Raw genomic sequence first — 15,514 nt, forward strand, 5'->3', positions numbered from 1 at the left:
ACTTCGTACTATACACCAAAATATATTGCAGATAAACTAGAGTTAAACATAAAACATAAATAAAAAATATAATCATGCCACATAAAAAAATCAAACCATAAAAGTTCTCAAAAATGTCTTCAAAAATGTTATTACTGAATATATGAAAGAGAATAAGACCCTAACCTTAAAAACAAAGAATGACATTTCAAAGGTCTGACTCATTAAATAAAACTTGACTCATTGAAACCAGATTCTTAAGACATGAACAAACGGATAGTCCTTTATATGAAATGAATGTTGGAGTACCCTGTACAAGGAAGTTGCATTAGAGGAGAAATTAGAAAGTTGTTTAGTTAGTAAGAAATTAGAGGAGGAGTTGGGCGGGCATCTTTCATGAAGGTCAAGTGATATCCAACATTGCATTCCTTCCCTAGGAATTTGAAATATCCACATCCTCTCCAAGGATGGAAATATTTGAGGCCCACAATTTGGCGTCTTCCCCTGAACTTTCCTTCTCCCAGGAGCCTGATGTCAAATCCACCTATTCGCTGGTGACTCTCAAACCTGATCTCCACTACTCACCCCTTTTCTGGACTCACCCTGAATCCACATTTATTGAACATTCACTGTAATTAGGCTTTCTACTAAATATTTTTTTTAGGATTATTGCCCAACAATCCTACGAGATATTTTTTTTAGTGCAGATATCCCCAACATGCTCTTTAATTCCTCTCTTTTGGTCAGGTGTAGTGGCTCACCACGCCTATAATCCTAGTACTCTGGGAGACTGAGGCAGGTAGATAGCTTGAGTTCATGAGGTCGAGACCAGACTAAGCAAAAAATTGAGACCCTGTCTCTACTAAAAATAGAAAAAAACTGAGACAAGAGGATCACTTGAGCCCAAGAGTTGGAGGTTACTGTGAGCTATGATGCCATGGCACTCTACCCAGAGCAACAGTTTGAGACTCAGTCTCAAAAAAAAAATTAAAAAAAAAAATTCCTCTCTTTTTAAAAAAATTACTTAGTTGAGGTGTAATTTTCCTGCAATAAATACATTTGAACAGGCTTTGGCAAATCTGTGAAACTACTACCCCAAAAGACACAGACTATTTCCATCATCTCTAAACATTTCCATATGCTACCTTTTCCAATCTACTCTTCCTCTAAGTCTAGGCCCAGGCAACAACTACTGACTTGCTTTCTGACATTTCATGTATATTTTTATATATTTCCTTTTCTAGACTTTTTTTTCTTTCTTTTTTTTTTTTTTTTTTTGTAGAGACAGTCTCACTCTATCACCCTTGGTAGAGTGCCGTGGCATCACACAGCTCACAGCAACCTCCAACTCCCGGACTTAGGCGATTCTCTTGCCTCAGCCTCCCGAGTAGCTCGGACGACACCCTACAACGCCTGGCTATTTTTTTGTAGCAGTTTGGCCGGTGCTGGGCTTGAACCCGCCATCCTCAGTATATGGGGACGGCGCCCCACTCACTGAGCCACAGGCACTGCCCCTTTTCTAGACTTCTGTTTAAGTGGAGTCGTACAGTATTTTGTACATACATACTTTCACTTCCCTTGAGTAAATACCTAGAAGTGAAACAATTGGGCTTTATGGTAGGTATATGTTTATAAGAAACTACCAAACTTAATCCTAGCACTCTGGGAGCCAAGGAAGGAGGATTGATTGAGCTCTAGAGTTTGAGACCACCCTGAGCAAGAGTGAGACCCCATCTCCACTAAAAATAGGAAAGTTATACAGGTGTCATTGTGAACACCTGTAGTGCCAGTACTCAGGAGGCTTAGGTAGGAGGACTGCTTGAGCCCAGGAGTTTGAGGTTGCTGACATCATGGCACTCTAAACTGTGGCAACAGAGTAAGACTCTGTCTCAAAAAAAAAAAAAAATTGGCAAACTGTTTTTGAAAGCTCTTACATTATTTTACATTTCCATCAGCAGTGTATGAGAATTCCAGTTTCTCCACATCCTTCTCAGCCACCCAGGCTGGAGTTCAGTGACACAGTCATAACTCTGCAATCTCCAACTTTGGGGCTCAAGTGGTCCTCCTCCCTCAGCCAACTGAGTGGCTAGGACTATATATGTGTCCCACCACACCCAGGGTTTTTTTAAAAAAAATTTTTGTAGGGATATGGTCTATTTATGTTGCCCAGGCTGGTCTCCAACTCCTAGCTTCAAGTGATCCTCCTGCCTTGGCCTCCTATGTACTGGGATTACAGACATGAGCCACAGCACTCTGCTGATGTTACTCTTTTTAATCTTAGCCATTTTAGTTAGCATTTAGTGGTATTTCATTGGGACTGGTTTTCATTTCCCAAACTAGGAATGATTCTGAGCATTGTTTCACATACTTTTGTATATCTTTTTCAGTGGAAGTGTCTGTTAAAATCTTATATTGGGTGGTCTTATTGTTGAGTTTTAAGTGTTCTTTATATATTCTGGACACAAATCTTTTGTCATATCCATTATCTATTAATAGCTACATTTAAGAATAAGGAAACTTCAACTTGGGAAAATTAAATAATTAGACAGTCTGACTGCACAGCCTGTCTTTGTGCAGGCTGGGCAGTCAGACTGTCTTTTAACAATACTGCAATACTGCCTCTTGTTATACTTCAATGCTCACAACAAAAAGGCCCCATAAGAATTATTCACATTTAAAAAAAAAAAAAAGAATTATTCACATTTTATGGATAAGAAACTAAAGTGTGGCAGGGTAAATTTCTTTAACACTTTATTTATTTATTTATTTATGTATTTATTTTGTAGAGACAGAGTCTCACTTTATGGCCCTCTGTAGAGTGCTGTGGCCTCACATAGCTCACAGCAACCTCCAACTCCTGGGCTCAAGCAATTCTCCTGCCTCAGCAGCTGGGACCACAGGCGCCCGCCATAACACCCGGCTATTTTTTGGTTGCAGTTTGGCCGGGGCGGGGTTTGAACCCGCCACCCTCGGTATACAGGGCCGGCGCCCCACCGACTGAGCCACAGGCGCCACCCTTCTTTAACACTTTAAAACAGCTGGTAAGTGTGGGGACAGCAACAGATTGTTAACCGATCTTTAGTTCCCAAATATCACCTCATTCTAAACCATCTTCTACATTGTTCTCACAGTGATCTTTCCAAAATGTGAATCTGATCACATATGCTCTCCAGACTCTGGGGTACTAAATTTCCTGCATTACAGATGGCCTTCCTTGATCTCTAGGATAGATTTTGTCCTATCCTCCAGTGTCATCTAGGATCACTCCTCGGTCATACACCCACCCAGATGTTCTGAGCTCCCACAGTCAAGCCCTGGGTGCCTCTGGACTGCTTTCCCCTCTGCTGGAAACACTCTTTTCCAGAGTCACTGGGCCAACCACAGCATGTCCTTCAGATTTGGTTTATGCCTTCTTCTGTTAGCCTCACAGGCCCATCAGAACTTGCTTCTGGGGACTCCCCAGGATGCCTCTCATTCCAGTTGCCTAGAATGTATAGATAGGATTCTGTCCTGTACACCCAAGTGTGCTGAGCTAATGCTGTTATAGCCCAACCAGGTTCACTGACCACTGCTCAAGAGGAAGCCAATACACTGAGACAGCAGGAGTTACAATGGAGAAAGAATTTAATACCAAAGGAACTGTGCAAAGAGACGGGAGGAATTTCTCAAATCCATCTCTGTGAGAATTTGAGAGAAATGTTTTAACTTTTTTTCTTATTTGAGACACAGTCTCAAGCTGTTGCCCTGGGTAGAAGTGCCATGGCGTCAACATAGCTCACAGCAACCTCCAACTCTTGGGCTTAAGTGATCCTTTTGCCTCATTTTTTCTATTTTTAGTAGAGACAGGGTCTCGCTCTTGCTCAGGCTGGTTTACTTTTTTTTTTTTTTTTTAACCCTGCATCTAGGGAGGTTTATTCCCCTCTCTGGTTATCCAGGAGAAAGTTTTAAAGACAGTTGGTAAGAAAAGGCCTAAGGAATTGGATCTACTGATTGAGGATGAACTCAAAGGATCCTGAAGCAGAAATTGTCTTCTTGTGCTGAGTCAGTTCCATGTTGCAAGACCAGTTGATTTCGTTCCTTGGTGTGAGCCACTGGTCTGGTTGAGTCAGTTGGTCCACCATAATGCAGACTCTGGAAGATATCTCAAAGACCGGCCTTAGGTTTCACAAGACTGATGCTATCTATGGGAGCGATGAAGAAAGCTAATCATCTGTAAGATCATCATCTGTAAGACCATCATCTATGTGACTGCTAAGTAATTATAGTAAAGTTGGTAAACATTGGCTGGTTATATATATATAATTTTAACTACCCCTATACCTTTGTAGAGTTTAGGTCCCTACCACTGTTCCCACTTCACTGCCCCAGAAACGGTGCAGAAGAGAATTGGAGAATGGAGTCTAAAATAAAAGTGTCAGGGAGAGGGGCATGTGGACAAAAGCAGTGGGGACCTGAGTCACGCTAACGCTGGCAAGTTCCCAGGACAGAAGCACGACTTCAGCCCGGCAGAGCCTGCAACCTTGGACGGCCCCTGACGTCACCCCTCCGCGCCCTGCCACTAAAGCGCTTCCGGCCGCGAGACCGTGGTGGGCGGGGCGGAATAACGTCACCGGAAGCCGCGCGCCGGAAGTGGCTTGGACTGCGCGGAAGTTGCGGGGGCGGGGCGTGGAGGCGATGGGGGGCGGCGGTGGCCGCCGATGAGCGGCGGGAGCGCGTGAGCGAGCCGGGCGGGCGAGGCTGGGGGGCCCCGGAGCACGAGCCGCAGGGCGGAGGGCGGGGGCGCGAGTGCGGCAGGCCGTGGCGGAGAGGCGGCAGCCGAGAAGATGGCGGACGGCGACAGCGGCAGTGAGCGCGGCGGCGGCGGGCCCGGTGGCTTCCAGCCCGCGTCCCGTGGTGGTGGCGAACAGGAGACCCAGGAGCTGGCCTCGAAGCGGCTGGACATCCAGAACAAGCGCTTCTACCTAGACGTGAAGCAGAATGCTAAGGGCCGCTTCCTCAAAATAGCCGAGGTGGGCGCCGGCGGTTCCAAGAGCCGCCTCACGCTGTCCATGGCAGTGGCCGCCGAGTTCCGCGACTCGTTGGGCGACTTCATCGAGCACTACGCGCAGCTGGGCCCCAGCAGCCCGGAGCAGCTGGCGGCAGGCGCAGAGGAGGGCGGCGGGCCGCGGCGCGCGCTTAAGAGTGAGTTCCTGGTGCGCGAGAACCGCAAGTACTACCTGGACCTTAAGGAGAACCAGCGCGGCCGCTTCTTGCGCATCCGCCAGACGGTCAACCGCGGCGGCGGCGGCTTTGGCGCGGGCCCCGGGCCCGGCGGCCTGCAGAGCGGCCAGACCATCGCGTTACCCGCGCAGGGCCTCATCGAGTTCCGCGACGCGTTGGCCAAGCTCATCGACGACTATGGAGGCGAGGATGACGAGCTGGCGGGCGGCCCGGGAGGCGGCGCTGGAGGTCCCGGGGGAGGCCTGTACGGGGAGCTCCCCGAGGGCACCTCCATCACGGTAGATTCCAAGCGCTTCTTCTTCGATGTGGGGTGCAACAAATACGGGGTGTTTCTGCGAGTGAGTGAGGTGAAGCCGTCCTACCGCAATGCCATCACCGTGCCCTTCAAAGCCTGGGGCAAGTTCGGAGGAGCCTTTTGCCGGTATGCGGATGAGATGAAAGAAATCCAGGAGCGACAGAGGGATAAGCTTTATGAGCGCCGTGGTGGGGGCAGTGGCGGCGGCGAAGAGTCTGAGGGTGAGGAGGTGGATGAGGATTGAAACTGGCAGCTCCCCTACAGGCCTCCCCCACCCCACCATCAACTATACCCTTAGCTGGAGAGCTCTCCTTCCTGCTCATGCCCAATGAGCTAGTGGAGACAGGAGCAAGGGAGGCCCCAGAGGGAAAAAACAAAACAAAAGATACAATAGTTAAGAGAATTAACATCACGGGCAATTAGAGAAAACAGTAAAGTTCCAAGGAACTGACAGCAACCTGCAAAGAGGACAACAGCATCTCCTCATCTGCACAAAATAGTCTCAGCTTCTGTTGTTTCCTAACTGAGGTTTCTAAACCCATCAGCAATTCTGGAGGGGATAGATCCTCTCACCTCTGGGCCAAGAATCACATCCGGGTTACCCAGATCCATTGATAACAATTGGATTTGTGTTGTACCTGGGTAATCTGTTGTAAAAGATCTCTCCTGGCCTCACTGTTGCAGTGTTTGTCCCTTCACCTCCATTGAAATCAGCATTTTGAATCTAGGTATTCGTGGAACCCTTGAGAAGACAGAAGCCTTTGCAGTTACTGAGTTCTGAGGGTAGAGGTTCATAAAAAGGAATACAACTTTAAGTAATCATGGACAGGACAAAAATAAGAATTCAAGAGGCCATTGGAGAATACAGTAACAAATTGGATCCGTCTTTTTTTTAATGGTTTTGCTTGGAACCTGGACCAAGGTCCGTGTCTTTTCTTTGCAGAATTGTTTTCCAGGATGCAAAAGGATTCAGATATCAATGCTCAAACTAGTCATTACTAAAAAGTTTTAGAGTCGGCAAAAATTTTTCAAAGATAAAAGTCTTACATTGGGGATTGCTGAGGTAGGCACAAGACAAAGTCAGGCATAAAAGCACAAGGCAAACTGTTTGAGTGGATCCGTTGCTGCTCACTAAAGTTCTTCCTGTAATCTCTAAATATGGAGATCATTACCAAGAAATGGCTTAGGTATGAATGAGAGCCAAATCTCCACTGCATGAGCCAGTGAAATATGGCTAATTCGGCTGTTACAGCCACTGGTTGGCTGGATTTTAAACCATAAAACTTGAAGATTACCTACAAAAGGAACAGTGTGGCTACAAGCCTGAGCTTTAATGGCATATACATCCTCACGGAAAAGTTGGAAATAACCAAAACTGAAGTCTTAATTTACCTTCAGTGAATCTGTGGATTTGTTCAAATACTAAAGATCCTCAGGTCCAGAATTCCAGCATCATTTATTCTTTTAAAATAAATTTTTAAGAACTTGATCTGTCGTATCAGTACCTCACAATCAGAGTTGGCTAATGATGGATGAGTGATTCAAGCAGTGCACCTGGTCGAAGCTGAAATCCATCTGTGAATGGAACTGAAGTAATCGTGAATATGCTGACTATATCCTGGAAGCATTTTTATACCATCTTGAAATTTCAACAGACTGGCTTTTGCCAGTTTATCCAGCTGTCTTTCAAGAATAAAAGTTGGGGTTTTCAAGGATCGCCTCTTCTATATTTTAAATGGATTTTCAGTAGAAATGATTTTTACTAATCAAGTTGATCCCACCCCCATCAAAAGGTATTCCTAGAAATGTCCTAGACCTAGGTAACTTTGAATTGAATGGGAGCTAACCTTCTTTCCAAAGTTTTCAGGTATTCTTTGTGTGACACCTTCTCAACCAGGAGGCAAGTAACCCCACCTCCATAATCTTAGCATTTTTTTTAACTGCATGCCTGCCCTTTATTTGAGCTGCCTTTTTAATTTATTGCATATCCTTTTTATTATCTTATTTTGGTATTATTCAATCTATACAATCTTTTTGTATTTATTGGGAAATGAGTAATATACAAAAAGGTTTTCATGTATTTGTGGCTGAGAGGGCGGGAAATAATTGTGTATATATAATTAGGCTTTTTTAAATAATAGACTATGATGCAGAATATCACTGATCTTAGATTAAAAAAAAAAAGTGGAAGAGCCACAAACATTGGTGCCCTTTTCAGACTTTCTCTACTCATCATCCACAGTAGAATTTTTAAACAGATTTTTTTAAAGCTTTTCTTTTAAATTTTTCTCCGTTGCAAAGAATGTTTCCTAAATTGTATGGGAGCAATAGTATTTTTGATGTTTTAATGACATCCGTATACTTGTACTGTATTTTGTACTACAAGGCAGCTGTTTTCAATAATGTCCTGCTGTATTTACCTATGTGTTCTGAGTGTTTTATTTCTTTGCTGCGGAGAACAAATTCCTAATAGTTTTAGTAAAGGAGCTGAGAAGCTAGCATTAGGTTTGCAGAAACTGTTTAAGTTTCAAACTCTGAGGCAGCAATGAAAATTAAGGTTGCAGCTATTAGTTGATTGCTGTAACTTTTTCATTTTCAAACCATGTATAATTCCTGTATAGACCAACTTGTTTTTCTTGCTTCAGTGGTGGTTCTGTTGCTCAGCTGCAGTGAGCCAGTTCAATTTTGCAAAGGTGCAGTACCTCTCCTTTTCAAGGAGTTGGTTTATTCTTTTTTTTTCTTTTTGTTTGGCTGAATTGCAGTAACTAGCCTTGCCTTTCTATTCTGTAGAAATGACAGGGTCTTCACAATCCTTCACCAGTGGCTACCAAGCTATAATTAGCTGAATAGAAAGAATGTGGAAGTGGTCTGAGGCATATAGAGTATATGCCAAGAACACTACCATATATGGCATCAGCTTTGGTTACCAGAGAAATTTTCTTAGTCATTAGACCATATAACAGTAATATATCATATGTAAATCTTTAGATGTCAATTTGAGAATCCTCCAAAAAAAGGAGCAAAGAATGCATAAGCTATGTGTTGGCAAAAGTAATTTATATTAAAACTTTGACCTGCCTATGTAAGATTAAGTGGTAAATGTCATAGTGGTGGGTTTTTAAGTCTTAACCAATCTCTAAGGTTTGTTCCTCCTGCAGGAGGTGGTTCATGGCCTCTCCCCACTGCAGGAAGATTGCAGAAGGATGTGGATGAATTGTAGTAGTTCATCGATCCTCATTCCAATCACTAGGGACAATAGAAATCTGCAAAGCACAGAGATTTGTTCTTAAGTATTAGCTTATTAAAGGAAATGGTCTTTGTTAATTAGAGTCAGATGATAGCATTCTATGACTATGGGAAACAACCAATTTTTTTGTTTTGTTTCTCAGTGGCTTCTGTGATTTAGAGCTTGTTTTTTAAGTTTGGCAAACATCCCAGCTAATCAAAATCGTCATATTCCTGAGAAGTAGGGAACTAAAACTACTTTTCAAACAATTGGAGGGTTTGTTTCTCAATTACCATAGTTACAGAGATGAGAAGTGAAATTTTGGGAACAGAATCAAAAGAGCAAAAATCTGTGAAGAGGTTACTATTTCTGGTTTCTATTGTCCCCATCTTTTCAGCAAATGGAATGGCAGTTATAGTCAGCAAATTTTTCAGTGCAAATGCTGCACAAAACAAAGCGTAAATTTGTATGGCACCAAAAATCAAAGTGAAAACCAAACCAAAAACCCAGACACCCTATGTAACTATTGGAGGCATGTAGGTGGTATAAAGGACTGTAGCTGTGACACACACATGGCTACTTGTCACGTCACTTTCCATAATTATTTACTGTGAAATGATTGAGAGGCTTTTGGCGCAGGCAGCCATTAACCTCCTGCTTCCTTTGTTACCTCTGGATCACTTTGCAGTAAATTGCAGGTCTTTTAATAGATTCAAGCTTCAGTTTTCTCAAAACAAAACAATTATCCTGTCTTATCAGAAAATAGCAGGGTTGTGGGCAAAAGAGGCTGGTTATAATAATGCCCTCATATTGAGTGGTCTATAAACGGCTGCACACTTCAGGCACTAGTTACTGAAGATGGTTTGTTAAATGTGACCTTCACTGGCTTTACAGGGGTGTAGAATGTAAATCTACACAAGGTGACTTTGTTTGCATCTATCTTGCTCTTGAGGTGGATGAAATTAGGAGAAGCTGGAGTGTGTAAGCCATGCACATAAGTATTCTTCACTGTAAATTTTGTTTTCATTTTTAACCCAATTATGGTACTTTGTCCAATGCACAACTGATCTCTCAGTAGATATTCATTTGAAAATAGTGTGGCCTTGATCAGTGAGAGGGGAAAGGAGAGAAGTGACTTTTTTGCTTGTGTAAAAATGACTCTTGCTGAGAGTTGTCATTCTGCAGTACTCTTAGTATAATGTTTGTGATGAGTCTCCTTTTTGTTTGGGGAAAGTTAACATTTTTGACCCTGGAGTTTAGTTCAGTTGTCTTCTGTTTTTAGGAAGTATCAGAATTGCTCTGATGAATAACAAAGTTAACTGCTTTGATGTTCAATCTCAGGTTTTAGAATAGAGTGGTGTAAAATCCCACTATTGTTAATTCTTAAAACAATTTTAATTTAACACACCCTAAAAGTCACGTGCAAAAGGCCTGTTCAGAGAGCAGGGCCTCCATCTTTTTGCTCCTTTTCCACTTTGTACTTCACTTGAAAAAAATGTCAAGTGATTTTACATTGTATATTTCCATTTTAACCCTGATCTATTTCTCAAAGATAAAGCACTTTTTGATCATTAAATACATAGACTCTTCGTGTGATGTGGATCATGGTTTCTCAGGCTCCCTTAGATAATCTGCTTATGAGTATTGTTCTAACTCTGTAAGAAGAGTAGAAATCTTTGCTAGTTTTAGAAAGTTTGTATTATGGATCCAGAATGCATTTTGCTAGTTTCCAATGGATGGGAGAGTAAACAATGCTGCATTCACAATTTAATATGTTACTTTCCCTAGAGCCTTAAGGTAACTTTCTTTTCTGTCGACAACAGCACTGAAGTTATAGTAAATGAATGAGATTATCAGTTTTCAGGGTTGGTTTTAGAGTACTGTAAATCAATTAGCTGTCTTCCTAAAGAGTTAACAACTCCAATTCAATATACTGGATGATGGGTTGTGTGGGTGGGGCTGGGGTGGGGTGGGATAGTTTGTAGAAAAGAAAAAAGAACCATTTACATTTAAAAAAAAAAAAAAAGAAAGAAAAGAAAAAAAGTGCATGTCATGCGCCCTGTTGTAAATTCCAGATGTGAGGTGGAAGCGGCAAATTATAACTTCATTTTTTTTCCATTTTTAACTTAGGCAAAATATTAATTTTCAAGTATTAGCCCCAGAAGTTTCAAGAGTTGGACTCTTGAATAGTGAGTTCTATTGATATATAGCTGACTTTGCTATTTAAAGTCATCTTTCCCAGCCCTCAGCCTTAGAACCTAGTTTCGTTACTGATGGATTTAACAGACTTTTAGACAAATTTGGTCCAATTGTCAGTACTGATGGTTAGATTTGGAAAATGAAAAAATAATAAGATTACATCATGAAGACTTATTTTCCTGGTAGTTCCCAATTTATCTGTACCCCTGATCCAAGTAAGGCCTTTCTGAATGTATTTTATATTTCCTAAAGAAACAGGGAATATGCTGTCAGTGTAATCACCTCTGTTCACAATCTTTTACTTTGATTTGAAAATCTAACTCAAGCCTCTTGAATTAGACATTCCAGTTGGGATTAAGTAGAGCCATGTTAAAACAACAGCAACTGCCATATTGGTAGTTTCACTGCTGAGTAGGACTTCTCATAAATCCAGAGTAGAGCTTTATTAGAAGCTAAAACTTTGTCATTTTTCTCCATAGATGTTTCTAACAGTTTGACAAAAGAAAATAAATGTACTTTTAAGTAACACGAGATTCTGAGTCTAGAAGCAAATTTCATTTCCTCATGTTATATCTAATATCCATTGACATGGATTAGAGAGGACTAATTATATCTTTTTTAACATGATGAAATGTGGACCCAGAGTAGTGGAGAGAAAGCTAAGTAGACCTATTCATTGTCCAATAGCATGTTGGAGAAGGCATGAGTTTGTCCCTTTTTTTCCTACTGCCAATTACTCTAAAATAGCTAACTCTCAAGAAAATTGATTTAGACCATCTCTTATTCTTCAAGGCAAAATATTTCATCCCTATTTTTAACCCTGTGTTGCAAGATTAGGCTAGTTTTAAAAAAAATTATATTTGGAAATAGAATGGCGAGTGGTTTATTTCTTCCCTTTTTAAATTCCTTTTTTAGAGACACATAACTGCAGGGAGAGTGGATTATGTCACTAAACACATGTGGGTTGAAGGAATTTGGGAGTTTGAGTTTTGAACTGGTATGGTATTAGCCATAAACCTTTTTCCCCCAGCCCACATGTCACCCTGTATACAAAAGCTCTCTGGATTCCTTAAAGTCAATAGATTGGGCAAAATGACTTTAAATCAGTACGAGACAAAAAGAGTTTGTGCTTTTGCACATTTGGTAGCAGGCAAGTATATTTGACTGACTTTTGATGGCATCAATATTTGAACGCAGTAACTAAGATTGTCATTGTGTATGGACTTCTTTTTTCTGAAGTTCTAAAACAGTTATATTAGTAGGGATTTATTCTTCCTTTTGGGCCTTCATGCAGATGTGTTTCCAAGATCATTTTTAAAAATCCATCTGTCTGATAAATTTCCAGTCTATGGGAATCTTCACTGCCAATCATATCTGTCAGTGGCTTCCTTAGACTAGATTCTACACTTCCAAAGCTGGGACTGATGTCCTGCCAGTAGAGAATCTACACAAATAATTTGAATGAATTAAAACCAAATCTTGATAGCAGGAGACAGCTTCCTGATCTAGATGTACAATTAGAATTTAGGTTGGAAATTACTTTAAAAGGTGTTTGGGGGGATGTCTTTAATCTCTGTGTAAATACCCACATGCTTATGCATTGTAAACCACGTGTGTATTCCTATGTATGAATTTGTAGAACTGACTTCTGCTTCAAGAGAAGCTGCACCTTTAATTTTATAAGGTCCCCTCTACCTGTAACCCTATAAATGTTTGTAAATAGAACACTAAAATTTGTAGTGATAGGATCAATTTGGGAATATCTGCTGAGAGACCAAAAAGTTCATTTTTTTAAGTACCTTGGTTAAAGAGTAAAGATTATTCCTCTTGCTTATTTTTTAAAAGAAGAATGCACTTTAACAAACATAGAGCTGCATGGGCAATTCAAACAAATCCGTAAAGTGCAGTACCCATTCAGAAATCACACTTCCTGAAAACCGTACAAAAACAGAGTCCAGATGGGCTGTTGATCTCACTGCCTGTAGGTTGAAGCTCAGATTCTGATCAATTTTCAGATGAGCAGGGCTGCTTCAAAAGAGCAATGTGAATACAGCCAGAAGCTTCAGACAGGTCTGTAAAAATGGCGGGTCCGGTATTTACCACTAACTAGCAAAACTGACAGAAAAACTCATAGAGAAAAAAGTTAAGAATCCTTCCTGCTGGTGTGCACTCCTTACAATAGACTTTTGCAAATGGAGTTTTACAGTCTATATTTAAAAAATTGTATGTTTGTAACAAATAAAGTATGCGGAAAAGTGAATGACAATCTTGTGCTGGTGTCTCTCATTTAAGGAACTGTGTGGCAGTTGGGGAGGGAAATGCTTCCTGCTGGGCCTCACAAATGGGTATGGAATTGGGACTTGAAAATTACGGCACATTTCATCTGAACTATAGACAATTCTAGAACTTACAGATTCCCATAACCCTTTTTTGGTGAGCAATCTGTGGAGTGAGTCATAATTGCAAGTTAGTGTTAACGCTGTGGTTCATAACCCAGACAGCCCACTTGCTTCCCCTAATTTTTTCCATCATTCACAATGACTTGAAAGAAACTGCTGTCCCAGGTGTTCCCTCATCATTTGTCAGCATCATAACTAAGCCAAATCTTCTCTTCCCCTAATGTTAAATGAAAAGTAAAAATTACTGTTCCATTGATTCTGGCTGGAGGTTCCCAGATTTTTGGTTACAAGAACCCTTTTAGAACTTAACTAAATACACCTGAGGAGCCTTTATCTCTTTGGGCTATATCTAAGATATTTATCATATTAAAAATAGGAACATTTCCAAGGCAAAACTAGCAAAGCACACATTCCATCTGCGGTCGGAACAATGACATCATCACATCATTTGACCTCTGGAAAACCTCACTGTAAACTTAGGACTTACTAGGGTATGAAGGTGAAAAAGGTAAATAATGATGTTATGAAAGTAGTTTTGTCCTCTTGGACTCTCCTGAGTCTCAGGAACTAGGGAATTTTGTATCACTCTGAGACCACTGAACTAGACTGATGAGTAAATTATGCCTTTGTGAAAATGAGGAATGGGTTTATAATAAGCTTAATCTTTTAGTTCTCACTTTTTCTTTATATTATAAACTCTTGCTTTATATTATAATCAAATATGTATATATTTATTTATATTATAAACACAGACACCTGTGATTGTCTGCTTCTACCATCTGGCAGGAGAGCTTTGAATGCTGATGCCCAGACCAACCATATCAGAATCTTTGTGACACGGGGGTGTGCTTTGTGTGTTCTTTTGCCTTTTTATGGCCTTTGGCTGGGGCTGGCTTTGAACCCGCCACCTCCGGCATATGGGACCGGCACCCTACTCCTTGAGCCACAGGCGCCGCCCTCTTTTGCCTTTTTAAACACCGTAGGTGATAACTAGTGTACAGTCAAGGATGAGAACCAGTGGCCTGTGGGAACTGAAGTTATAAAGAAAGACTGAAGGATTGGGAATCTCTGCTAGAAGAAAACAATTCAGTATAGCAGAACATTCCTTGAATGTATCTATGGCTTTCACCTTGTAACCACTGTGCCTGAATTACCCACAATACAACATAAACTTATGCAATAACTAATCTTAAGAAAAGTTTGCAAATGAAATCCTTGAGTATTGTGTTAGTAGTCCCCTCGCTGGGAAACTAAGATCGTGGATCAGAGCTGAATGGGTTAAACATGGATTGCTGAGTTTCTCATTTAGCAGATCTGGGGGGTGTGGGCCTAAGAAGATACATTTCTAACAAGTTCCTGGGCCTAAGAAGATACATTTCTAACAAGTTCCCAGATAATGCTGGTCCTACTGGTTTGATGACCACACTTTGAGACTCACTGTAGAAATCACAAAAGTTCTGAGGAAAATTAGCCTAGTTGTTGCCAAGTGACAGTGGCCTCAGGAAGTATTTGCCCTGATGAATTCTTCTATATCCCTGCCAAGCCCTGCTGTGGCTGGGTCTGCTTCACTAGAAAACCTACTGTAGGTGGTTTGAATTTTTTAGCTTCATGTAAAGTTCATTACTACACAGGTTTAAGAATAGATGCAGCCAAGCTACAGCCTGAAGAGCTGTTTTGAAGCCAATGCCTCAAGGAATAAAAATATTACTTAGTAGTTTCGGTATTTTTAAATGTTATCTACTTTTTTTTTTTTAAGTTGTGGGCAGGGTAGTGGGGCTCACTGTGTTGCCCAGGCTGGACTTAAAATTCCTGGGCTCAAACAATCCTCCCACCTCAGCTTTTGAGCAGCGGGGACTACAGGCTTGAGCCACCACCGCATGTTTTAAAGTTGTGAGCTAGGTGCTATACTTGACTCTGTCCTAAACAAATAGGGTGATTCTGGGCAAGTATCATTTACAGGTAAAAATCCTTTAAGGTTCTCAAAAGAGTGTCTTCAAGAAACCACTGGGACTTGGGGAAATGAGAGCCACCTGGTGGTCAATACCAAAATCTTTTTTTTGTCGGGGTGGTGGAACTGGGTCACTCAACCTGGAGGGACTCTGCCCAGGCTGGAGTGGCCTAATCATAGTTCACTGCAGTCTCCAACTCCTGGTGATCCTCCCCTCTCTGCCTCCCAGGTAACTGGGAATACTGACA

General features: G+C 41.5%; 1 protein-coding gene across 1 annotated transcript; it reads left to right on the top strand.

The window, feature by feature from the left end:
• The first annotated feature begins 4,248 nt into the window (after positions 1-4,248).
• On the top strand, positions 4,249-13,179 carry PURB (purine rich element binding protein B). The gene has a single exon (XM_053608938.1). The coding sequence runs from the start codon at positions 4,803-4,805 to the stop codon at positions 5,736-5,738; it is 936 nt and encodes a 311-aa protein (XP_053464913.1). The 5' UTR covers positions 4,249-4,802; the 3' UTR covers positions 5,739-13,179.
• Positions 13,180-15,514: the final 2,335 nt, after the last annotated feature.

The sequence above is a fragment of the Nycticebus coucang genome, chromosome 11, assembly GCF_027406575.1.
Source record: "Nycticebus coucang isolate mNycCou1 chromosome 11, mNycCou1.pri, whole genome shotgun sequence".
Taxonomy (NCBI): Eukaryota; Metazoa; Chordata; class Mammalia; order Primates; family Lorisidae; genus Nycticebus; species Nycticebus coucang.

Coding starts and splice junctions, on each gene's coding strand:
- PURB (XM_053608938.1), top strand. CDS start 4,803: ATGGCGGACGGCGACAGCGGCAGTGAGCGCGGCGGCGGCGGGCCCGGT.